General features: G+C 38.8%; 1 protein-coding gene across 2 annotated transcripts; it reads right to left on the reverse strand.

Annotated features, from left to right (window-relative positions):
* Nucleotides 1–474: 474 nt before the first annotated feature.
* Nucleotides 475–26,271, reverse strand: RO60 (Ro60, Y RNA binding protein). Of its 2 annotated transcripts, XM_044762624.2 has the most exons (10): nucleotides 26,077–26,268; nucleotides 21,139–21,212; nucleotides 16,395–16,994; nucleotides 13,092–13,312; nucleotides 12,455–12,601; nucleotides 12,061–12,198; nucleotides 9,834–9,950; nucleotides 8,960–9,073; nucleotides 8,536–8,682; nucleotides 476–7,158 (listed from the first exon to the last, which is right to left on the reverse strand). In XM_044762624.2, exons 3-10 carry the CDS (start codon nucleotides 16,972–16,974, stop codon nucleotides 7,006–7,008), a joined length of 1,617 nt encoding a protein of 538 aa, XP_044618559.1. In that variant the 5' UTR covers nucleotides 16,975–16,994; nucleotides 21,139–21,212; nucleotides 26,077–26,268; the 3' UTR covers nucleotides 476–7,005. The 2 variants fall into 2 exon arrangements, with proteins under 2 accessions (XP_014705384.2, XP_044618559.1); XM_014849898.3 differs by lacking the exon at nucleotides 21,139–21,212 and having other exon boundaries at nucleotides 475–7,158; nucleotides 26,077–26,271.
* Between the last annotated feature and the right edge of the window lie 69 nt (nucleotides 26,272–26,340).

The raw sequence follows: 26,340 nt of genomic DNA on the forward strand, positions 1-26,340 counted from the left end.
TAACTTGCTCTCACCCTTCTGCATAACCTACAGCTCAGATCTCATAACTTTTCAGAAAAGTTTTATGGGAATTCTGAGAGAAAAGAAATTCCTGAAAATTGGCACTGAAACAAAAGATTTTTATTTGCATAGTTGACTTTTGGTGTTAACATAACTTTTCCCAGTTGGCAACTTTGAGTAGATTTTTTCCACAAAATAATCCTGTTTTAAAACTCTTTCAAGAACGTGCATTTTGATTAAATTCAGTTGTTTTGGTCCTCTAATTGAAATCCACTGGAAAAGAATCCCCAACCACATATATTTAAAATAATTAAATAATAGGCATACACAATTAGAGGCATTATAAGGCCAATGTTAATTATCAAAACTTAATTTCCTCTTATTCAAATATGACTATAAGAACCTTAGCTTTTATAAAGCATATTATAACCTTACAATTCTTATTTCTTTAAAGAAATAAAAAGACAATTGTTTGATGTGCATAGAGTTTATTTGGTACATCTATCGTTTTCTACAATAATACAACTGACCAGAACCAGTTCACACAGTGCCCACCTGCACTCCATGTCTCAAACGGTTTATATTCACTACGGTATTTTGCAAGGCTAGAAAGGAGAGAAGGTCAACATTTCTCGGATTTGGTGAAAACTGCTTTATCATCAAAGAAGTTTAATACATTAGTGTTTCATTCATTTTCTATCAGAAGACAGCAAAATTACTTTGTTAGGTATATTATTTACAGTGCAAGCTTGGAAGACTCGACGAAGCCTCAGTGAGTTTATCAACAGACCCAGGAAACCCCCGCCTCCTTCCAGGGTCCTTTCCTTTGAAATGAAACTTGTTATGAATCAAACTTTATAGAGTTTTCAGCACCAGCTTGACAATTTAGTTTTCTTTCAGTTTTATAAAATATCCCTGCTTTAAAAGGCAAAGTGATTGTAAAAATGTGAATATAATTCAACGAATCACTGGCCTGGATACTTTTTATTACAACAGTCACAGTGTTTTACAACTATATTTACTTCTTTCAATGAATTTGCTTGTAGGCTTGAACAAAATATTTGCCTTTTGTCTTGAAAAATTCCCTTAAAAAATTAATCATTTTTGGAACTGTACAACTGTATTTTTCATTCATAGTGTTTAAATATGCAACTTGGTCCTTGGAGATCAGGTGACATAAGATCCAGCTGCTTGGATAATTTGTTCTACAAAACAATAAAAAACCTTAACTACCACAAAATATTACTGATGTTAACAGACATGTATGTGTCACACACCAGCGTACCCAGATTATCCTGTTAATGGGTGCTCAAACTACTAATGTGCAATCAGGTTTTAAAACTCAAGAGTTAAATCTCCATTCATGATGTAAAAGTGAAAGCTCTCAAAGACTTCCCCAGCCCTGGACTTCAGAAGCACTAATGCTATTAAGTAAGGCCTTACTTAGTGGACAGACCCAGTGGAAAGTAACTAGAATGCCTGGTTGGAGAGCTAGTCATATTTTAAGGCAGTCAGAGGTTCATTTTTTTCACTTTAAGGCTCTTGCATACTTAAATTTTATTCTAAGCAGGCATTATTTTGTGTAATTTAAATACTCATCAAGTGGTCAATTATGGAAATCAAACCCTTTATATAAAGCAAATGGACAGTTTAGAACTAGACTATAACAATTCTCCCTTAACCAATTTTTTTTTAAAAAATGAGTTCATTTCTGTCATCCCTTTGAAGAATTTCTTCATTATCAGAAGCTGGCAATAAAAGGAAGAAAATATAACTCAAAAGCATTACAAAAGTTATGTCTTGTCACACCACACCAAATCATCTGTAGTCCATATTCAGAATAATAGTGCAAGGAAAACATTTTTTCTTGATTACTATTAATTGTGTACTATTTTAAATTTAATTTGGCTGTGTATGGATTCTAAACAGTTTAATTACACATAAAGCCTAACAAGTAATTTGCAGAGAAGTTTCAATACAATGTTTGTATTGATATAACACTCTGTCAGTTATATGTGGTGACGCTACATAAAATAGCAAGGCTTTAACCTCATTCGCTACCGTTAAGAATCCAAGTGTTCATTAAGTGAAACCAGCAGAAATGTAGCTAACTTACTATTTCTTTTGTTCAAGCACAAATTCTGACAACTTCTAAAAGTACAGAAATTTAAATATATTTTAAAATTAAATATTACCACTTGTGTTCATAAAATTAATATTAATCCTGGTGCTGCTAAATTAAATAGAAGCAAATGGCAAAATCTCTTTAGGCTCAGAAACAGCTTTTGTGTATTTTCATTGTATTTACAAAATTCATTCTCATGGAAAAGTATCACTTTAATTTCAGTAATAGAATTTTGCAACATAACTCTAGTTTATGTCTCTTTCTAGTAATTCCCAATATAATTTAGTATTTTCAGGGTTTAGGAAAAACTTGTCATTAATTGTAATTGTATTCAAACAGTATGCTTAACTACATTAGTTTTCTGCATGAAAAATATTACCACAGAATTAATTTTTAAATTAACTTCCTAATAATTTTTCAAAAGCAAATAAAAAATCCACCAATCAAAAAAAAAGTTGAATGTCAATACAAATTATTTACAAGACCTGTTATGCTACAAGCCACGAATATATAAGCTAATGGAAGTGTTCAGAAGACTAAAGATTCTGACGGCGCGGTCTTTACAGTTATGGAAATAGAAGCATTGAGACACGCTATATTCTGAAAGAGTATTCAGTTAATTCTTTTTCTAAGTGCTTTTTCTAAGGGCTAGGTACATCTATAATTGCAAACAAAGTCTGAATAATTGATCTTACTCAAAGGCCACAAAATTTCTGCAAACATCTAATACAAAAGGTGTACAATATAACAATCTGGGGAGAGAATATATCAATCCAATTATTGTTCCAAGAGACCCGCCCATTATTAATTTGAAAAAAATATGATCTTAAATCTATATGGAACAAAAGGTAATCTGCAAAAGATTCATCCCAACCCTAAATATGGGTGACTTCCTTGTCATTCCTTCTACTACCCAGGTCGAGCAAGACTAGAACAAGAAACAGAAGGTTAGAATGTCAAAAGAAAGGAAGTGGAAATTAAAAATAGAGCTATAAAAGTAATCTTTCAACATAGGAGACACTGGGAGGCAGATAAGAGGGAAGTACTAACTAAAATCTATACAGTAAATACAACTAATTTCAGAGCTCAATTTATCATTTTTCTACTGCTTCCTTGGACGTTTACATTGAGGCTCTATGACATTTCTCTGGAGGAGCTATGTCTGTTAAATCACCCCAAACCCGTGGCACCCGTGGTATACAAGACTAGAATTTTTCATTTTTGATTACTTACTCTAAGGGCATCACTTAACAAGAAATTTGTACTTGTGGGTATATCATCTTTAGGTCAAATTAAAATCAATCCACTAAGTGATCACAATGAATTCCCTTTGATTATTGTTGACATGTAGTTTTATTGTGCTTTTAAAGGTGTCTCTTACATAAACTGTCAGATTCTCAAATTTATTGAGGAAACCTGCCCTAAATTTCCAAAAGGATTTTATATTGGTTTAGCAAAACCTCAGAAAATGAGAAAAACAGCCTGCCCAAATGACATTCAATCATTTGTAGATTGACCAGTTACTTTAAAAGATTAAGCAAATGTTTGTTAACAGCATCTCTTCATTTAGAGGATGAGCTTGCTTTTCTAGGTCTATCCAAGGGGACTTTAGACTTGGAACCTACTCTTTCCTCCTCTTGATCAGAGATCAATGACTGCTTAGTCAACACTCAGCTTTGCTGTGAAAATTCTTCTTCCATATTTCCACTCAGAACAGGAATGTTTTAAAAAATTATTGAGCCTATTGAGCTATTTTGCTAAGACATTTTCTCTTTCAAAATACATAGCCTATTGTTTTTAATTTGTAAAAAGTTCTAATTTGTATTGCAAGCCCTATTCCCAATTTAAACTTTTATACAAATATTAATTCATGGATTCTTCTATGATCCAATCATCAGATGTTACTTTTTAAAGACAGCAAACTTGAACCCCATAGGTTAAATGGGCTGTCTACAGTGACACAGTAAATTAGATAAAGCAAAAGAGATTCCAGAGGGCTAACACTAAATGCCATTTCGTAGCATCTCCCTCGCTAAGGTTTCCCTAAAAGCTACCAAACTAAATAATATATAACAGTGTTAATAAGCGGAATTTCCAAGAAATTTCAACTAACAAGGAAGAGTAGGATCATAAGATTAGTTTTTGTTTTACTGATTACAGCTATATCCTGAAAATATGTACATATTTTCTAGGAAATAAAGTTTATTTTTCTTAGGATTGTTTTTAAAACATTTCCCTAAATATTAACATAGCAGTAATCCTAAAAGTAATTCAGAAAATAAAACTTCGTTATCACTTGAGTACATTTTATTCTTAATGAGGTCAAGTTTTTTATTTTTTCTATAGGATTATGTTACATAGCAACACAGGTTCTTAACACATTAATTGTGCTTGAGGATTACTATGAACTGCAAAAGTATCCATGGTCACAATTTCTCCATATTCTACTCCTAAAGCAATCATGTATATACATTATTTCCTAATACCTAGAAAGACAAAAGTCTTTAATAACTCTATTTTATCCCCTACTCTTGGGAGTCAATATTTTCCATTTTGCGGGGAAACGAATACTGGAATGGGAATGAAGAGACCCAGATTTCCAGATCTAGTGTTCCAAAGCCACACTCTCTTGGACCTCGGATCCTGAAATTAAAAAATTACCTTTTAAATTTCTGTTTCTCCCAGCTCTAAAATTCCATGATTTGAAAATAGTTACCTGCTGGGGTGGCTTTTAGTATTCTTTTTCTTCTTTCTGAAATCATATCCTAATCTATTTAATTAGACTTACCTAAATACTTCAAAAAGGTCACATCTAATCTGACTTGTCTGATGGATTTCAGATTAGCTTGTGAACACGTCTAAAAGCACTATAGAAGTAGTACATAACTGAAGGAAATAAACTTTTCTACTATATGCCATTAAACATTTCTCTTAGGAATAAAAAGTTAGATCATGTTATAATTTTTAATTTAAGAAGATCTTGGGTGTACTTAAAGAATTCAAAAACTATTACATAATTCTATTAGGTTCTTTAAACTTGAAATTCAATCTGAACACAATATTTTAATGTATCAAAAGTAGCTAATACGTTAAATCCCACGCTTGACAAAGAGGGTTAAAAACAGAATGACATGAGAAGAAATGTATTTTTTTGGGGGGAGGCGGGGGGTGCTATTAGCTTTGCTGACCAAAACATTCTCAGGGAAATCACAACATTTATCAATTGCTACCAGTTGCCTTGAAGGAATGGCTACATATCAGAGCCAGCATAAATATGTCAAACAACTCTGAGAGGAACATTTTCTTGTCACTCCTAGAGCCCAAATTTCCGATGAAACAGAAGAAAATATCCACACAAATTTGAACACCACTAAAAGTCCCCCTTGCCCCAAAAACATAAAACCTCTAACCTGCTCGAGCATGTAAATGGCTATAATTTACATTTACTAGTTTGACTTTTCATACAGTGAAAAGGGCTTTATAAAGACCCAGTAAAGTCTTAATTAATATTTAAAGAATACATAAAAATTTGAGTTTTATGTATAAGCTATCTTAGACAAACATGATATAATTATGAGCAAAGATAGTGGCATTTCAACAGTTAAACCTCCCCATAAAGAAGAGGTATGTGCTTAAGAAAATAATGCACTTTAGTGTAATGAAAAGAAGTTTAATATACACAAATAAAATAGAAAAAATTTCTTACAGACTGGTTAGTGGAAAATATGCTACTTAAAAATTGCCTTTCAAACTTGAAAGACCTAGCTTGATTTTTTTACACTATCAAAAAAGAATGTTTTGCCACAAATGAATAATGGACAAAGCCCTAGGAGGCGACTGACACATTTACACTTAGAAAATATCTAAAACCCATTTACAATTGGCTAAAAAAAATAGCTAAAAGTAATTAGAACAATATTTATTTTAAAGTAAGGAAAAAGCTTATCTGGTTATAGTTGAGATTTTAATTGTCATACTTTCAGATTATGAGTGGGGGAGTTAAATGCTTGAAATATTTTACATTGTTTTAATAGTATGAAAAAAGGAAAGTGTGAGTACCTGTGGCTATGCTGTTATAATTCAGAGGAAACTGTCAAGTCACGCCCCTCACTCACAGCAATAAAATACACCAAAACAAACAAAAAGCAAACCAAATAGACGTCCTCGGCTGACACAAACTTTAGAGTGTTTTCTCAGGGGTTTCCATGGGGCTTCTGGTTAATGGTAACAATCAAGTGTAAACAAGACATCGGAAACAAAATATCTTTTTCACTGAATTAAAAAGCTGCTATTAATGTGATCTTATAAAACAATGGAATTTGTAAAACTCATTCAAAATTTAATCAAATATCTTTTTTTTTTTTTTTTAAACCTCCTCGGTATAAAAGTTTACAGATGAGTTTCGTGTTCCATCACAGTTAAATGGTCCAGTGCATTTCAGAGTATATGGACATTATCAAAGCTGTCCTTTCCCAATGAAAACATTTAAGAAAACTTGAAGCAATTCTCAAACAAGTGACATGATATGAAACTACTTACACTTTTGGCTCTCACTTCTTTAAAGTACAAATGTGGTTATTATGCAAAGAACAACTGTGACTATTTACAGTGCCCAGCAACAAGAAGTTCTCCATCAGAGAGAGGCAGCTCCAGTGTATTCTGAAGTATTTCCCAAGAGCGGGTTTAGTAGACAGAAAATACTTTGGGCCGCCTTCTGTTTCCTCCCCTTTGTTTTTGGTAAGGTAAGTTTTCCATTATGCACATACTTCACCGCCCTGTTATCACCCTGCATTCGATTATGCTTGCCTGGGAAGACCTTCGTATTTTTAGTGAGATTCCCTGATGGCAACGGAGCTCTGAGATCCTGCTGGTGCTTACGGTTAAATCACATCTAATGTGAAATTTCGAATAACATCCAGAGCTCCAGTATCAAAGCCACACATATCCAACATGCCCCTGTCATCCGGGTCTGCAATGGTAAAACCGTTTGATGTCATTCCACAAACGATCAGCTTAGCTGGAATATCCATTTTCTGTAGGAAAAGATCAAAATACATATTAAAAAAATTATATGGAAGCAAAAGCAAATAACCTCCAAAATTAAAACACTCAATTCTATCACAAGTTTTCATTACAAAGTCAATTTTTTTCCCTGCCCATAAAATTTGTCAATCTTTCAAGGGCCAGACTATATGATCTGAGAATAGAAAATAAAATTGCATAAAGAACCTGCCTGAAATTCCTGCTTCTCTGGTTCTATATTCTTACTTGTTCTATGGGCCGCAGAATACATTCCTGAGCAGCCTAGGGACTCTGTACTCATGAAAGTTGTCAGGATATTCAGGGGCATCAGACATTTTTACCAACATACCAAACACTGGGACAGTGTGTGTGGGTATATATAAATATAACAAAATAGTTCCCTGGGATTATTAATTTTTGGTCTGTGACTCTGCTATGTGTAACAGACACATGTCACATGCAGGAACTTGTTCTGTACAGCTATGATTTAAGATTAAAATAATCGAGTTCTTGAGAAAAACCACCACTCACTCAGTGTGCACTATGTCGGACGCCATAATGAGCTCTTCAAGTAATTAATCCAATGCAATTGTTCTAACAACCCTAAAAGGTTCACAGTACTATTAACTACCATGACATCTATCAGTTACATAATTTGTTCAGGTCCACAGTTGCTAAAAGAGAAAGACTCAGAGCTCAGAACCCAGAGCCCAGGCGGTCTTGACTCCAAATTCTATTCTCACTTGTTCTCAAACTTAAGCATACCTCAGCATCCCCAGAGGCGTTGGTTAAAACACAGTCCCACCCCCAGAGTTTCTGATTCAGCAGGTCTCCCGGGGGTCAAGTTCTATTTCTACTCCTAGTCACACTAGCCACAATTCAAGTGCTCAACAGCCCCACGTGACTAACGGCTACCATATTCGATGATGTGGATTTAGAACGTTTCCATCATTTCAGAAAGCTCAAGTGGAGAGCACTGATTAGAACACAGAAACATCCATAAAACTTAAGACACAGATTATACAGCTCTGCTTTAATTTTATGTAGTCCTTTAACAGAACTCACAAATGATACTTTAATTTTTCAAGGAGCACAGTGAATCATTAAAAAATTTACAGTTAAGGTAAAATAAACATTTTGATTATTACCAAAAATACTGTTTGCAAAGGGTAGTCTTAGTAATGCATAGCATTGGAACTGGTTGAAATAAATTATCTATGTGTAGGCAATACTTTCTTCTTTCCACTACTGCTGAGTCCAGAACTGGAGCTGTATTCCTACGCAAAGGTACAGAACTACCTTCAGGAGCAGTTTTTCGGGAAAACATAGTGAATGTTTGAGAATCGAGTCTTATTTCGGGGGAGAAAGAATATTAGAATTTGTTTTACCTTTCGATACTCCCTCAGAGCAACAGTAGGATGGACACCTCCAGCAAAGGTCTCATTATCCGTGAAGACAATGAAGACATCAGCAGCTGTATTTGTCTTTTGAGCCCAGATCATTGGAAGTGAGCAATCGGTTCCACCTGCTGGGATCTAAATCAGAAACATGAATACGAATAAAAGAAGTGCTCTACTTTCCATACTGAGATGTCTGAAATAATCAAAAACTTAAAAATACTACTTTTTACATTGTCATTTGTTTAGAGCCAATATATAGGCCTTCCCAAAGCTCATACATATTTTTTTGATTTTGTGCTCATGAGAAAATTGAGATGAAACAATTTGTTCTCACAAGTGTATTAATATCCAGCATGACACTGACATAAAATTATTATACATGTTAAGTAAACTTAATAAAACAATTTCATACCTGATTCATAACCATTAGAACCTGTTGCAAGGTCATATCTGCAGTCAATGGACATGGTACCATTTCATCGGAAAAAGCAACTACATAAAAATCTTTTTCTGTTCGTGTGACAACCTGAAAAATTCAACGGTAGTAATTTTCAGCAGATTGTGGGAAAATAAATACAATATCCTCAAGTTCATAAAACTTCATCTTGAAAGAAACACTCTATGATGCTTATTTTAATTCTAAACTTATTGTGTTTTGGAACTACACAGTAACAGGAGTATAGCTTTAAAAGTGCTTTCACAAACTTACAAAGACACTGGTTTCCACAACAATCCTTTGAAGCAAATAGAGTACATATTCTTCTCATCTTATTAAATAAGGAATAAAGCCACAGAAGAGGAATGAAGCAGCTCGCCTAAGATTCATTTCTTGCTATTCAGTGACAGCGGCCAGAACCAAAGGTCCCTGACTATTGTTATTAGTTTCTGAGCTTTTAACTTCTATATTCATTAATAATTTCTCTAAGCATTATCTACTTCCTCAAAATACTAGGAATACTTAATCTTTTGTTGTAAAATTAAAATTTCTATTCTGATTCTTCTTTAGACATGCTTTTTCAATATACCTATAATACTGAACAGACCCAAGTATATACAATTATATAATATACTTTAGTATATATACAATATACTTTAAACTTGGTTTATTTTTAATTATCTTTAGATACGAAAATGACATTTAAACGAAATGAAAATGTGCTAAATAAACTGAAATGACAAAAACAAGTGAAAATATAACTCTTGATGATATCTAACTTGATAATTTTGCCCCACAGTAAACATTCTGTGGGGTGGCAAACATTCTCAATTGTCTGAGGTGTCCTCACCATGCACATGGCTGCAGCCACCGTGCTGGCGTTGAGTATACTGCCCAAAACTCTTTGGTTCATAGAAGCACTGACATCAATAGCCAGCAAGAAACGCTTTCCAGTGGGCTCAACTGTCTAGAGAGAAGACAAAATAAAACAATCATTAAAAGCAATCAGAGAAATTCTAAGTAGATTAAACTTCTAACAAATCATATTTACTTATCTTTCACTTGAAAGACTCTAAGATAAAAAGCCTGATTTTTTTTTTTTTTAAGATTGGCACCTGGGCTAAGAACTGTTGCCAATCTTTTTTCTTTTTCTTTTCTTTTTTTTTCTGCTTTATTTCCCAAACCCCCCCAGTACATAGTTGTATATTTTAGTTGCACATCCTTCTAGTTCTGGGATGTGGGGACGCCGCCTCAATATGGCCTGACGAGCAGTGCCATGTCCACGCCTAGGATCTGAACCCTGGGCCGCCGCAGCAGAGCGCGCAAACTTAACCACTCGGCCACGGAGCCGGCCCCAAAAGCCTGATTTTTGATTTACCAATTAATTGAAGTATTTAAAAATGCTTAGCTTTCACTAGAGGTAAAACAAAGTAAAATAGCTTAGTTGCTAATTTTATGTGAGGAGGTTACCATCTCCCTGCTTTTTAAATCTTTCCTCATGAAGTAAACAGGGAATTTCTAGCCACAAACTATTTTTGTGGCATTAAAATACAAATAACATAAAATTTACTTTTTAATAATTTTTAAGTGTACGATTCTGTGGCATTAAGTACACTCACAATGTTATATAACCACCACTATCTATTTCCAGAATTTTTTCATCATCCTCAATACAAACTCTGCGCCCATTAATAATAACTTCTCATTCCCACCTCTCTCTAGCCTCTGGCAACTTCTATTTGATTTTCTGTCTCTGTGAATTTGCCTATCCTGGATACTTCATATAAGTGGAATTATATAATACTTGTCCTTTTGTGGCTTATTTCACTTGGCATAATGTTTTCAAGGTTCGTCCATGTTGTAGCCTATTTCAAATGCCTTTCCTTCGTAAGGCTGAATACTCCATTGTATGTATATACCATAATTTGTTTATCCATCATCTGCTGATGAACACTTGGTGGTTTCTACCTTTGGCTAAGGTGACTAATGATCCTACAACCATTCATGTACAAGGATCTGTTTGAGTCCCTGTTTTCAACTCTTTTGCGTATATACACAGGTGGCGGAATTGCTAGATGGTATGGTAATCCTATGTTCAACTTTTTGAGGAACAACCGAACTATCTTCCACAGGGACTGCACCATTTTACATTCCTACTGGCAATACACTAGAGTATCAATTTCTCAAGATCCTTCCCAACACTTGTTATTTCTGCTTTTTGATAAGAGCCATCCAACTATGTGTGAAGTGTTGTCTCACTGTGGCTTTGATTTGCATTTCCCTGATGACTAATATGTTGAGCATCTTTTCATGGGCTTTTGGCCATTTGTATATCTTCTTTGGAGAAATGTCGATTCAAGTACTTTGCCCATTTTTGAATTGGGTTGTTTGTATTTTTACCGTTGAATTGTAGAAGTTGTTAATACATATGTTCTAAACATTAAACTCCTATCAAATATATCATCTGCAAATATTTTCTCCTATTCTTTAGGTTATCTTTTCACTTTCTTGAGTGTCCTTTGATGCACAGATTTAAATTTTGATAAAGTCCAATTTACCTACTTTTTCTTTTGTTGCCTGCGCTTTTGGTGTCATATTTAAGAATCTATTGCACAGGGCGGCCCCCGTGGCCGAGTGGTTAAGTTTGCGCCCTCTGCTTTGGTGGCCCAGGGTTTCGCTAGTTCGAATCCTGGGCGTGGGCAGGGCACTGCTCATCAAGCCATGTGGAGGCGGCGTCCCACATGCCACAACTAGAAGGACCCACAGCTAAAAAGACACAACTATGTACCCGGGGGGCTTTGGGAAGAAAAAGGAATAATAAAAATAAATAAATAAATAAAAAAACTTGTCAAAATGATCTAAGGATAATTGGTTGTTGCCCACAGGTAGAAAGAAATACTTTACTCATAAACTTATAATGTTAAGTATATACCCACCTTCACATGAATTAAGGAAAAACAAATGAATATTTAATCAAAAATGGGTAAACTATTAATATTATCTTTAAAATACGTTTTTACAAAAGATATTAAACCCTAATTGGGTCATTTGTTTTAAAACAAAAGTCAAACCATTACCTTAAAGGTTTTGTAAAAAGCGACATCCAAAGCTTTCAGAATGTCTTCATCAGGGCGCCACTTCAGTTTTCCTCTGAGCCCGTGACCTGTTTTATAAGTTTCTAACGCAATCAGAACATGAAATGGATGTATACGAGCCTAGAAACAAGATAAAGACAGAAAGGAAATGCAAAATTGAAACGAAAAATTGTAATTACGTGTCAGATTTTTGTTATTATAGCTAATAAATATTAATAAAGAAAAAAACAAGGGTATATTAATCTTAGATTTCAGAGTCAAAATGCAATTTGGTATGATAAAAGTCTCAGAATACCTAAAAAATGTGCTGCCTGTACTTCTAAAATTTAGGCGCCAACTTCTTCCAATAGTAGTAACTAACGAAGGTAATGCTTACCTTTTTTAACAGTTTTTCGTTACACAGTTTTTCACATACTAAAGATACTTCTGAATTTCCTGGTTCAAGCACTGAGTTGGCAGTCATCTTTCCTAGGTTTCTGAGTAATGCAGTGAGAGGCATTTCTTGTAACAAAGCTTTCCAGATCTATTGCAAAAACGTAGGTAGACACATAAGGAATTAAGAGGAAATGAATCAGTACAACATAGCTACATCAATAATAATATTAATGATGTGTTCTCTAAGGCTTTCTTTTGGGGTTCACAGCACTCTGTAAACGAAAATTTGTGTGAACTGGTCAAAGGCTTATCAACTAAACTAACTTGCTCTTTTTCAGAGTAAGAAAGTGAAATATATTTTATGAAGGAATTTCACAAAAGAATTTTACTTATTTATTTTTAATTAGCAAGTCAAATTAACCAGCATATTCTGTGGTGTGGAACTAACACTTATTGAATGACAACTACATCTGGGCACAGTGTTAGGTGGTGTTCTAAATAAACATTAATTTCAAGATATATTTTAATTTTTCTTACAAAGTATTAATGAATATATAGTTATCCAAATATATAGTTATCCTTTGAACACATAAATTACTCGTTTCAACACATGCTGTAACATATTATAATTTACTTACCTCTTTAGACTTTAAGTGATTTGTCAGAAGATGTTCCCTAACTAATCTATGCTCTTCTATTAGATGGATGACTTCCAGTTCATCTTTTGTGTGCTTCACTCTCTCCACAGCCTCCAGATACTTTAATAACTTTTCAGTCTCCACAGAAAGTGCTTTTTCTTTATACAATTCATGGACCTCTTTCCAGCCCTTTGTAATATATTTGGTCACAATAGCAAGTCCTTTAACAAAATAAAGAATGGAAAAGGCATGTGGGATTACTAGGTAAAAGATAGAACACGTTGACATTATGTGATAGGCCTAACTAGATACACAGGAGTTCATTTCTTTGAACCGCAATGCTGCTTTCACTGCTATAACATATTTAAGGGAATGGAGTCAACTAATTTTGCTTATTCCATCACAACTGTTTCAATATGAGACTTTGGAGAAAAAACTCCTATATCCTAAGTCATTTTTGTACAGAGCTTCTTCGTTTTTGAGACACTAGCATTAGAAACTGTAGACAGTGCCTAAATCAGGTCCACAGTCTCAGAACAATTCACAGAAGTGCAGACTATCTCGGTTCATCTCACGTTCACTTGTCCCTTTCAGCTGCTCAATACGCGGTTATGAATAGCAGAGATAAGTGCAAGCGGACGGGTAGGTAGGTAATTTGTAATTTTTTTTAATAACTGAGAAAGTATTACAGGCCTAATTTAAAAGAAGAAACACAATGAGTGCATTTCTTCTACAATTTCTTTTAACAGGTGAAAGACCTTTGGATTAGGGTTGAGGAAGTTTGGGCTATAGCCCACACTCTGCCAATAAATGGCTGTGTGACCGCTCCAGGCCCTAGCTTCCACTTTTGTAAATCAGGGAGTGAGAGGGGGAACTGAGTTATCACTTTCAAAGGTCTATGGGGGAAAGGTGGGTAAAAGAAGTAAATGCAACAGGCCACATGATACAACAGAGAGTGTGGGACTGCAGTGAACTAAAGACAGTGTGCCCTGACAAACGTTTTAGTGAAGTATTGGCTTAGTGTTGCCAAAAAAATGTATTTTCAAAAGAAGCCAGAATATGGATTTTTATATGATGTCTTATAATTGTTTTTTTATGCGATGTTGGCAAAGAATTCATTTTTTTCTAAAATATCGTGCAGGCCAATACATCTCTAAGGCAGACTGAGGCTATGTGCTATTTCTGAACTCTAATGTAGATAATTTGATCAAAAGTTAATACTAGGGGCCGGCCCCGTGGCCGAGTGGTTAAGTCCAAGCGCTCTGCTTCAACAGCCCAGGGTTTCACCAGTTTGGATCCTGGGCGTGGACATGGCACTGCTCATTAGGCCATGCTGAGGCGGCATCCCACACAGCACAACCAGAGGCACTCACAACTAGAATACACACTATGTAATGGGGGGCTTTGGGGAGAAAAAGGAAAAAAAAAAGATTGGCTCAGGTGCCCATCTTTAAAAAGAAAAAAAAGTTAATACTAATATGCAGGAACTTCTAAAGCGTTGTGACTTGCTATCTTCCAGACTTTAGTACAAAATCTTACATTGTCTTACATGATTAAATGTTTCATGTGAGCATGTCTTCTATTTTGTCCTTCCAGTTAAAATAAAATTTCCTTGAAGGAAAAAATCTTCTTATTATTTTTCTCCTACCAAAGTTCTAGAATTGTGCTGGCCACACAGTATGTACACAATAAATACCTGATTACTTGAATCACATTTTGACTTGTTTTATCTGTTTTAAATACACTTTTCAGTTAAGGTATTAAAATATTACTTATCAGTAGCTTAGTTTGTTTCCAAATTCTTTTCACTCTGAGAAGCCTGGGGATCTTTTATGCCTAAACATATTGCTATTATTACAAGGCTTCAAGGATGAATTCTGCCCTCAAAAATTTAGAATTAAATGTGGGAGTAAGCTTAGGGAATATTTATTAATTCCTCATTTGACAAACCAAGAATTAAAAACTCATAATAGCTGTTTGTACAAATTCAGAAACTAATTTTTCTGATTAGAACTAGCACAAGGTCCACACCGCCACGTAGTGTCTCAATAGAGAAAGCTGGACCCCTCTCTTCTTCTCTTACTGGACCAAAGATTTAAAAGTAAAAAAATTAAACCATGACTATGTTAGGGAAAAAGCACAGGTAAGTCTTTTTATGTCTTTAGGTTGGAAAAGGCCTTTCTAAACCAAATACAAAACAAAAACCTATGAAGAAAGACATGGAGAGATTTGATTTCATTAAAATTCCAAACTTCGGTGTGCCAGAAACAATCCCCCCATCAAAAAAATTCAAAGACGAAGAAAAAGTGGGGAAAAATGCACACAATGTATATAAAATAATTAATTCCTATACTGTGTGTCCCATGTTTAAGAACAGTGCCCATCCATAGTAGGTGATAAGTTTTTTTTTTTTTTTTAAGGAAGATTACCTCTAACATCTGCTGCCAATCCTCCTCTTTTTGCTGAGGAAGACGGGCCCTGAGCTAACATCGGTGCCCATCTTCCTCTACTTTATACGTGGGACACCTGCCACTGCATGGCTTGCCAAGCGGTGCCATGTCCGCACCCAGGGTCTGAACCAGTGAACCCCGGGCTGCTGAAGCAGAACTTGTGCACTTAACCACTGCACCACAGGGCCGGCCTCCACAAGTCCCCAATTTAAATGATTCCTGACCAAAAGTTTTTCTTACTTCCCTTCTGAAAAGGACCAAGCGATTATTGTAGATCCAACTAACTTCTCAGAAGTCTCTTCCCATAGACACAGAAAAACTGCCCCACGTTACCAGGTGCCCTGGCTGACTGCGTGGAGACAAGAAACGTCCTGAATTGTTAAGTTCAGCACTATTTCAGGCAGCCTTTGGGTTCCATGGAACGTATGTCCTAGGGAGACAGGGAGGGAGACAAACGGTAAGGGGCTAGAGTGCAGCCTGGCTATCCGCCATCGACTGGCAGGAGCTGTCCTGCTTACTACACCTTTAGTCACGTCCATGCTGCTTTCACAGTCCAGAATCATCTGGGTGAGCACTCTAGCTAGCAGGGTGACATTTTAAGATTTAGGATATTAACCTGTAGATCTGTCATTTGATTCTTCACTATTAATTTCTGGATTGCCTGTGGTAGATGTTTAATTCCAGGTTGGCATTCAACATATTTGAATTAGCCCATCAGTGTGTTCCGAGAATGAAAGAATATTTCTAGAAAATATCACATAACTGTCTTATGTCAAATGAAAATCTGCTATTTATCGGGTATCTGCGCACCCCGCTCCTCCAGCCCCTGTCCCGACAAAGATCTTATCCTTACCTTCACTGGAAGGCTTAAGATGCGACAACCTTAATAGGTCTTTGTGAGACCAGCCATTTCTTTGTTTATATTTCGTAACGGCCAGGGCGAGGGCCATGCCCCCTTTTTCGTTGTACCAGTCTGCTATAGCCTTCCGGAGGGCACGACCCCACATGCCACATTTCATGCTTGCCTTCAGATCTTTCTTAAACTGGATGAAAGTAAAGAGATGTGTAGGAATGCGACAAACTTCAGAGACAGCTTTAAATGCTGCTTGTTTCGTGCTCATGTCAGAACACTGGGAGCAAATGGCAAGCGCAAAGAGCACAGGCTCTTGCTTGGCGGTTCTGCCTTCTTGACTGAACGCCTTTATCTCCTGTATCACTTCACAGCCTCTGCCATCTTCAATCAGTCTAATTAAAGCCTCGGCGTTTTCCAGGCCCAGCTTCTCTTCTTTGATATAGTAAGTCCCACCTTCAGAACCAAAACATAAGAACCGGTGGAGTCGATTCAGATCGGTGACTTGCCATACGTATCCATCTTCAGAATTGGCTATCTGCTTCTCATTCAACGGTTGCTTTTGGTGTACTGATTCCTCCATTTTTCTGTCTTTTAGGAAACCTATCAAAAAGCAAAATGTTATTGCAGCTAGACGGAAATAGTCAAATTGGAAAAAGGAAAATATTTATTAATCTATGCTTATTAAAATCTGCCATAAAATCTTTTAATTTAAAATATGTTTTAAGCTCACTAAGTGGTGGTATGATAATGAGAAGCAACAAATAAGAAGGCACGGTTTTTTGGGCCAGCCCCATGGCCTAGTGGTTAAGTTCAGAGGCCTCTGCTTCCGTGGCCCAGGTTTGGTTCCCGGGCCCGGAGAGATACCGCTCGTTGGCAGCCAGAGCAGCTGCGACCCACATAGAAAGCAGAGGAAGACTCGCACAGATATTAGCTCTGGGTGAATCCTCCTCAGAAAAAAAAAAAGGGCAGAGTTTTGAGTTATAGTTTGTTGGTTCAAAGACTAAGCAGGCAGCTGAACATGGGGTGTGGAGGCCCAGACAGAGGAAAATAAAAGGGGGAGGGAGGAAAGCAACACTTAGAAAGATCTTATTCCCTTTACTCCCTGAGTATCTGTGTAGACATTTTTGGGTTGTGCATCCAACATCCATTCTTTTTTTTGTGAGGAAGATTGGCTCTGAACTAACATTTGTTGCCAATCTTCCTCTTTTTGCTTGAGTAAGATTGTCACTGAGCTAACATCTGTGCCAATCCTCCTCTATTTTATGTGGGCTGCTGCCACAGCATGGCTTGACATGCAGTGCTAGGTCCATGCCCGGGATCCGAACTTGCGAACCCCAGGCTGCTGAAGCACAGCACGTGAACTTAACCACTACGCCATGCGGCCGGCCCATCTAAAGTCCATTCCTCCCCTCTCCCTTCTCTCTTATCCTCTTCCTGGCGTTACGTCCTTTAAGGGAGGCCAGGACATCCTCCAGTCCCAAGGGATGAATCATGATTACTCTAAGCCATTGTTCTCAAACTGTGTGCATCAAAATTACTTGAAGCGTTAGTTAAAACACAGAATGGTGGGTCCCATTCACTCCCCAAGTTTCTTTCTTAGTTCAGTATGTGTGGGGTGGGGCCTAAGCATCTGCACTTATCACAAGTTCCCAGGTGATGCTTTCACTCCTCTTGCCACATGACTGGTATAGACACTGGGCATGTATCACAATTCTGGCCAGTGTGATGATAAGTCTGCTGGAAATACTTCTGTTTTCTTCACTCTTAAAAAGGCCTTGGGCTCTTAAAATGAATGTTCCCCTTTCTGCCTTGAGACATTTACAAGTGATGTCTGGAGTGGTGGCAGCTATCCTGAGCCATGAGGAGGCCAGTTTAAGAAGACACGTTAATTTATAAAGACGGCAGAACAGAAAAAAAAATAGAAGGAAGCTGGATCCTTGATATCATCAAGCTACCTGGAACTGCCTTATTTACAAATTTCCTAATATATCACAAATGTACCCTTATTGTTTAAGTCATTTATAAGTTTTCTGTTACATGTAGTTGAGAGCATCCTAACTGATTAACATCCTATTAACTGTGCTCACTTATAGTTTATGTCATCTGTAACTACCCACACTTTCCTCCTTCCACTCTTCAAAGCTACTAGAACTAGCTGTCTAGATAGAACTAGGGATAGCGTCTCTCCTAGAAAGGGACAGAAACAATACCCCTTTCTATCCTCCTAATGGAGCAACCGTCCACCACCTCATCAGTCCACCGCTTCTCTTACTACAGTATAGCTGTTAACCCCGGTGCCACAAGCTTCCTGCCTACACCTTATAGTGCACTGGGCTTCTCCCCATGGCCAACAAAACAAGAGTACAACCAATAAGACACCTCAAACAGTGTTTACCATATACTATGTGTAAGATAAGACGGAGGTTTCTGTTCCACTAAAAAGATCAAAAAAAAATTTTTCCCCGCCCTCAGGGAAATCACTTTCTATTTGGTGAGGGAGAAATATATACACAACACAAAGCAAACAGTAATTAAGCGTTCTCACAGAAAAGCACTGGGTGAGCAGAGGAGGATGAAATACTGCTGTCTCATAATCTGGCAAGACTGTGCAGAGAAGGCAAACCGAAAGACCGGTATATAAAGCTTGGGGGAAGCCATTCCAGAAAGGGGCTTCTGAAATCTTGCTCTGTGTCTTCAGATTTTAGAAAAGGAACTGTCTAAATATACTGGCACAGTTTCAAGAAATGTTGACAGGTAAGGTAGTAGCTTAAAGGGCAACACAAGGTACAAGAAATTTCATTTTGAAGATGATACAAGCTTGGACGTGTTTATCTATTGTGGGGCAGGCTAAGGATGACAAGCTGGTGAATATCAACAGGTAAGAGCTAGGGAGAAAGGGGCCTGTTAAGAGGAGAAAGAGAAGGAGGGGCACACAGACTTACAGGAAACTAGGGAGGAGTGGTATGGACCACGGGAGACAGAACTTCAAGGAGTGAATGGCTGGTGATGTCAAATGCTCAGACAGCAAGTAAAATAAGGCTGGAAAATGAGCACTGATTGAGCAAACAGGCATGAAGGGGAAACTCAACGGCAGCAGAGTGCTGTAAGAAAGAGCCTGATTACAGGCAGAGGAGGAGGGCAGGCAGCCAAGAGGAGACTTCCCAGGCAGACTACTCTGCAAGTTACAAAGAGAAGGTAAGAGAGAGCGCGGGAGCTGGAGGATGAATCTTTCTACCTTTTTAGATGAGAGGACATTGAAACACTCAATTTGGAGAGCAGAGGACAGGAGAGAAAGGGCAGGGCGTGCCTGAAGAAACAGGATTCCTGAAGGCAGGGGACAGAATGAGTGGGAGGGCACCCATGTTCCGAGTGGCCCACAGAGCAACCTCCTTCACTAAGCGGGGAGAGACACAAGGAAACCGAGGGAGTTCCCTAGGTGAGGCAGTGTGGTAGGTAAGGGAGCAAGGAAAGAGTGGGTCTCAGAGAGGGGAACACATACCGGTGTGGGGAAAAGCGCATGGGAGAATGCCCAGCCTCACACTGTGACCCTGACTGAGGGGACAGGGATTAGAATCGTGTTGGAAACATCAGCATCAATCTTCCAAACAAAGCTCTGGTATAAAGTGGCTTATGTTGGTGCAGGCCTAGACCCCGTGGTGCCAGAGATGCCACGATCATTTCCATTAGTCATCAGGGACTGATTCACAGTCACTGTGTGCAGCATAGGCCGAAACTCCTGGCACGGTGGATGTGGCTGCTTCTCCTATTCGTTCTCACCCCCTCTTCAACTGGGCTTTGACCTCTGCCTTTCGATCCAAAAGACTGTGAGAAGGTTAACACGCTTCTCAAAGACTGATACCTTAATTGCTAATTCTAGTAGAAAATTTTCTATTATCTTGATCTTTACATTGCATTTGACATTGCTAGCCTCTCCTTGAGCTTTCACAAAAATGCTCTGGTGGTACTTCAACCAGCCTATTCCTGCTTATTAGTTACCTTTGTTAGATGCATACTGTTGCAAGGACATTCACTATCAGATTTCTCTACACCAGCTTTACTGCACAAGGCCCACCTGGTGAGACTCAAAGGTCCCAACACAAACAGCAGCATCCTCCCCCTCCTAATTCTTTCCCTGTATCCTTCTTTGTGAGCACATCCAGCTACCATCATTAGTTCCCTTCAGAGCAAGGACCAGGTCTTATTTGTGTATCCCTCCTCTGAACACCACTTTTAAGCAATTAGTAAGACGCACTTAAGGATAACTACGCAGCAAGGAAGTTGATTTTCTGAACCATTTGTCTAAGAACTATGCATGATTGGTTTTTCTTTCCTGTAAGATGTATTTTGAAAATAAGTCTCAATGTGTGCAATTAAAAATGTAATTTAAGCCTTTGAGATAAATCCTGTAATCAGAATAAAATAATAAATGTATTAACTGTAGGTGATGGAAACACAATAAAAAATAAAGCATGAAAAAGTTATAAAGAGAAAGTAATGAATACTGAGCAAAAATGACATCTGAGAACAGTATTTCTCTGTAAGTTTAATATTAGGTACTCAAGCATCTTTTGTAGAGCAAGCAGCAAAATGAACTTTTACATCTATAGAGGATGCCTAAGACAGAAATCCCTAAACGTGACCCTGTAACCCCTAGTATAAGAAAGGAAGTCAGTTATTTATCCATAGTTGTAGCAATGGAATTTTTCCTTTGCACATTATATTAATGACAACCATGAGGACAAACCTTTTCAATATTTCTGCAGGAGAAACTGCTCAGCTTTTCTTACGCTTCTGTGACCACACTTTCCAGGGTACAACCTAAAGCAGTGGAACAGATCACATCACTGACAGCTACAGTAGCTCTCTACTTGCTTGTGTATATTTACCAGTCAAGTTTTTAAGGTGAAATACGACAAACAGAATGGCAGCATGTTTCAAGCTGGTCTCCTGGCACTGAGTGCTGCTATACAAATTAACTTTAAAGTGGCTAGATGGTAAGACACAGACGTATAATAAAGAATATTTGGTCTTTGTCCCTGGTTCTTGGCAGAGCTTCAAAAACCCTTAGAATTTCCTGATTGACAGGAGTGTCTTTGTTATGTTAATGAGGTAACTAGCTCCGGTAGCCTCAGGATGGGGCTGGTCACCAGAAAGACCAATCCTTTGATGAGAGGGTTGGAACTCAGGCCGATCAATCTCCCTGAGAGGGGAGGAGGGCCTGAGATTAAGCTCAACTAAGCAGTCAATGATTTTAATCAATCATGCCCAGTAATGAAACTCTATATACAAACTCTGGACTTAGCGGAGATTCCCAGTTAGTGAACAAATTAATGTGCTGGGAGGGTGACATGCCAGGATTCCAAAGACTGAATCCCACCCCTGCCTCTAGACTTTGGCCTATGTATGTCTTCCATTTGGCTGTTCTTGAGTTGTATCCTTTATAATAAAACTGTGATCATAAAGGATAGTGCTTTTACTGAGTTATGAGTCATTCCAGCGAATTATTGACCCTGAGGGGGTTGTGGGAGGCCCTGAATTTGTAGCTGGCCAGGCAGAAGTGTGGGGAGACTGGGGACCCTACTTGCAGCTGGTGTCTGAAGTAATGGCAGTCTTGCTGGGGATCTTGCCCTTTAACTTGGGGGATCTGATGCAAACTCCAGAATTGAACTGAACGGTAGGACACTGACTTGGTGTCAGAGAGTTGGTCTCAAAACACAGACACCAAAGGCATAAGTAACAAAAGAAAAAACAGATAAACTGGACTTGATCAAAATCTAAAACTGGTGTTTCAAAGGACAGCACCAAGAAAGTGAAAAGACGTCCCATGGAATGGAAGAAAATATATGCAAACCATACATATGATAAGGAACTTGTATCTAGAATAAAGAACTCATAATGCAATAATAAAATGATGAATAACCCAATTTAAAAACAAAGGATCTGAATAGGCATTTCTTCGATGAAGATCTACAAATGGACAATAAATACATAAAAACATGCTGAATATCATTAGTCATCAGGGAAATGCAAACCAAAATTGCAATGAGACACCACTTCACACTCACTAGGATGGCTATAATCAAAATCACAATAATAAGCGTAGGTGAGGATTTGGAGAAACGAGAACTAGCATACACTGCTAAGTGGGAATGAATGTAAAATGACGGACCATATGCTAACTCTCTAACCTTTAGAGAAGCTGCCAGGCTGTTTTCCAAAGTGGTAAGGGGTTTCTCCTGGGGGTGATGAAAATGTTCTGAAATTAGATAGTGGTGATGGTTACACAACTCTGTGAATATCTAAAATCCAATGAAGGGGCAGGCCCCGTGGCCAAGTGGTTAAGTTGGTGCACTCCGCCTCGGTGGCCCAGGGTTTCCCCGGTTCAAATCCTGGGCACAGACATGGCACTGCTCATCAGGCCACGCTGAGGTGGTGTCCCTCATGCCACAACTAGAAGGAAACACAACTAAAAATACACAACTAGGTACCAGGGGGCTTTGGGGAGAAAACGGAAAAGTAAAATCTTTAAAACAAAACAAGAACAAAAAACCCCACTGAATTAACTACTTCAAAAAAGTGAATTTCATGATATGTGATTCATGAAATCTCAAAAATCTGTTAAAAAATGAAAATTAAAAATTGGCTAGATAAAATATATTTGGGAAGTTATTTAAATAAGTAAGTGTTTAAATGGTATTTAACCCTACTTTTAAAATATTTGTCTTTAGAAGGCAATTTGAAGGGCCAGTCCTGTGGCTGAGTGGTTAAGTACCGAGGTCGGCTTCGGTGGCCCAGGGTTTTGCAGGTTCGGATCCTGGGCGCAGACATGGCACCGCTCATCTAAGCCATGGTGAGGTGGCATCCCACATGCCACAACCAGAGGGACCTACAACTAGAATATACAACTATGCACTGGTGGGCTTTAGGGAGAAGAAGGAAAAAAAAGAAGATTGGCAACAGATGTTAGCTCAGGCACCAATCTTTAAAGAAAAAAAAAGCAATTAGAGAAACACACAGACATACAGTTAGTTACTTGTTTCCCCCCAACTGTCATCATTTCCCTCTTGAAAGCTTAGCTTCATTGTCAGTAGGTTAGAAGGCAGTGGGGCAGTGAGCGAGGTCAGAGCCTGGCCATCAGTTAATCCACTCTGGAATAATCAAGTGTTGTAAATCCAGATTAACAAATAAAAGATAGTTAATTCTTCCTTGGGTTGGCCTGACCTACCCAGCGCTCTTAAAGCACACCGTTCCAAAGAATCTAATACTGCTAAAGTTGTATTAAACTTCCATAAATTGAAATTTGGGGAAGAAATGAAATAGATCACAGTATTATCAAAAGCATGGCTGCCACTTGAAATTGGTTGTGGATATTCTATACATTGCTCACTTCTCTCTTAATTTTGAATGCAAAATCAGCAAATGATAATAACACACAATACGTAATAGCACTTCTTTCTGCTTCGCATTCATTAGAACATTTATGGTATCTTTTAACAGCACAAATAATATGTTATTTCTAAAGATTCCTCCATTTTTCTTTTCTTTTTTTTTTTGAGGAAGATTAGCCCTGAGCTAACTACTGTCAATCCTCTTTTTGCTGAGGAAGACTGGCCCTGAGCCAACATCCGTGTCCATCTTCCTCTACGTTATATGTGGGACACCTACCACAGCATGGCATGCCAAGCAATGCCATGTCTGCACCTAGAATCCAAACCGGTGAACCCCAGGCCAACAAGAAGTGGAACGTGGGAACTTAACCGCTGCACCACCAGGCCGGCCTCTCCTCCATTTTTCTTGAAGGTACACAGCTGACTATCTTTCCAAAGTCTCTTGATCATTTGTTAGCTGAAAATGCTATCTTTTATCCCAAGAGGTCAAACAAGTTTGCAGCTTATTCCTTTTTAAATGAAGTCAAGGTGACTTACGTCTATGACAGAGTGCAAGACAGTTTTAAAACAATACTGCAAAGCCTGGGGCCACAAATTCAAATAACTGTATCATGCAGATTGGTAATGGACATGATGGATCAAGTCAAGTGTGATGCAATAAAAAGTGGTGAGGAACAGCGGCAAGCGCTGACAGCATACCATCCAGGAGGCATGCATCTTCAGCCAACTGGCTGCCAAGTGGGATGGGCCTGGGACTGCCAGATCCTCCCATTTTTCTCAAAGACCTAGAAATCTGGATTTTCATGTGAACTTTTAGGGTTAAATGCTAAGAACAGAATGAAAGAAATTTTAACCCCTCTTTCTGATTACTTCCAGTTTGGGTCAAGAGCTAAATTTTCAGTTTGGTTTTTCTACAACAGGCACCACGTTAAGTTGGGTATCAAATAAATATTAGTTTTGATGTATTATTTAGCACAGAAAACATTTTCAAGTCCACAGCAATATTACAGACTAAAAAATACCATAAACAGTTTGGGGCCCATTCTAGCTATGGTTCATAAGGAAACAAGGCTAGACCCCTGTGCCTCAGAAACTTTTCCATTTAAGTACCCTTAGAGGGCAGATACTGAACAGAAGCCCCCCAGCTTGAGTGCAGAGTCTCCTAGGGACAAAGTTCAAGAAAGTTTCCCAATTTTTTTTTTAATTGAGGTTATGACAGTTTACAACCTTGTGAAATTTCAGTTGTTCATTACTATCTATATTATAGGGGCACCACTTCTCCCTTTGTGCCCAGTCCCCATGCCCCCTTTCCCCCGGTAACCACTAATCTGTTCTCTTTGTCCACGTCCCAAGTGTTTTTTTCAATCAAACACTTGACACAACTCTTGGCTTCCACTCCATAATACAGTCACGCTTGTTTTTACATAAAAGCTGTTCCGTTGTGGTTTCCTTCAGTAAAATTTGTTTACTTTGTGGCTTCACATAGTCGGTAACACAATGCTCCCTAACTCCAGGCCTCAAGCCACCTGTTTGAGAAACGAGGAACCAGAGTTTTACCCACTAAAGCATTTTTCTTCTGGAAGCCAAAGGCCCTTCTCGAAACTCAGCTTTAAGGAGCGATGCATCAATACACTCTTCAAGACTTTAATCTTACCACTAGCATTCCGCAGGGGCCTGTTGAATGCAGGCGATTTCGTGAAAATAGCTATTTTTGGTTTAACTCATCATTTAGTCTTAGAACCAGCACAAATGTTTTAAAATTAATACACTATATCTTGTCAACCTCATGTTTCTTTGAGGCATGGCATCCCCTTCCACTTGTCCATCATCCCCACGGACTATGGGACGGATCTTTCGCCAATCCCTTGTCATTCCCTGTAGGATCGCCTTGTGGATTCCCACAAAGATCCTGCCGCCCAAGCCTCAGATCCAGGGCGACGCCTCACGGCGCAGAAGCCGCGGGAGGAGGAGGAGGTGGAGGAGGAGGAAGGGGAGGGGTAAAGCGGGCACTCCGGACGCCGGCCTGGGCGAAGCTATGCAAGTACCAACAGGAGCCGTTCGGGAAGGGCCCACCCTCGGGAGCATCCGGGCCCAGCAGGGCGCGGATGTCCATGCAGCAATGGGCAGGGCACGGAGCGGAGCGCGGGGGACCGGAGGTCTAGCGAAGCGTCTGCTCCGGCCTGGAGCACTGGGATGCGGCGTGAGGGACACGGAGGCCCGCTCACAGCCCGCGCATCCCTGGGGCCGCTCAGACCGCACAAAGGGCCCCGGGCCGGCCTCCCGCCTTTCCTCACCTGCGCTCCGCCGCCGACCCTCCGAACCCGCGGCGCCCCCGGGAGAAGCCCTGCGCCGCGCGGGGGATCGACGACAGGCGGCGGCCTGATGGGCGGCGACCGCTCCAGCTCCACTGCCACCGCCACCGCCGCCGGGGCCTCCAGGTCCGGCTCCCGGGAACGAGTCCCGCCCCTCTTCCGTCGCCCCGCCCCATTCCGTCGGCCCGCCCCCGCCCCAGATTGGCGAGGATCCCGGATGTTCCCTCCCCCGGCGCTCTGAATCCC

This window comes from Equus asinus, chromosome 30, assembly GCF_041296235.1.
Source record: "Equus asinus isolate D_3611 breed Donkey chromosome 30, EquAss-T2T_v2, whole genome shotgun sequence".
NCBI lineage: Eukaryota > Metazoa > Chordata > Mammalia > Perissodactyla > Equidae > Equus > Equus asinus.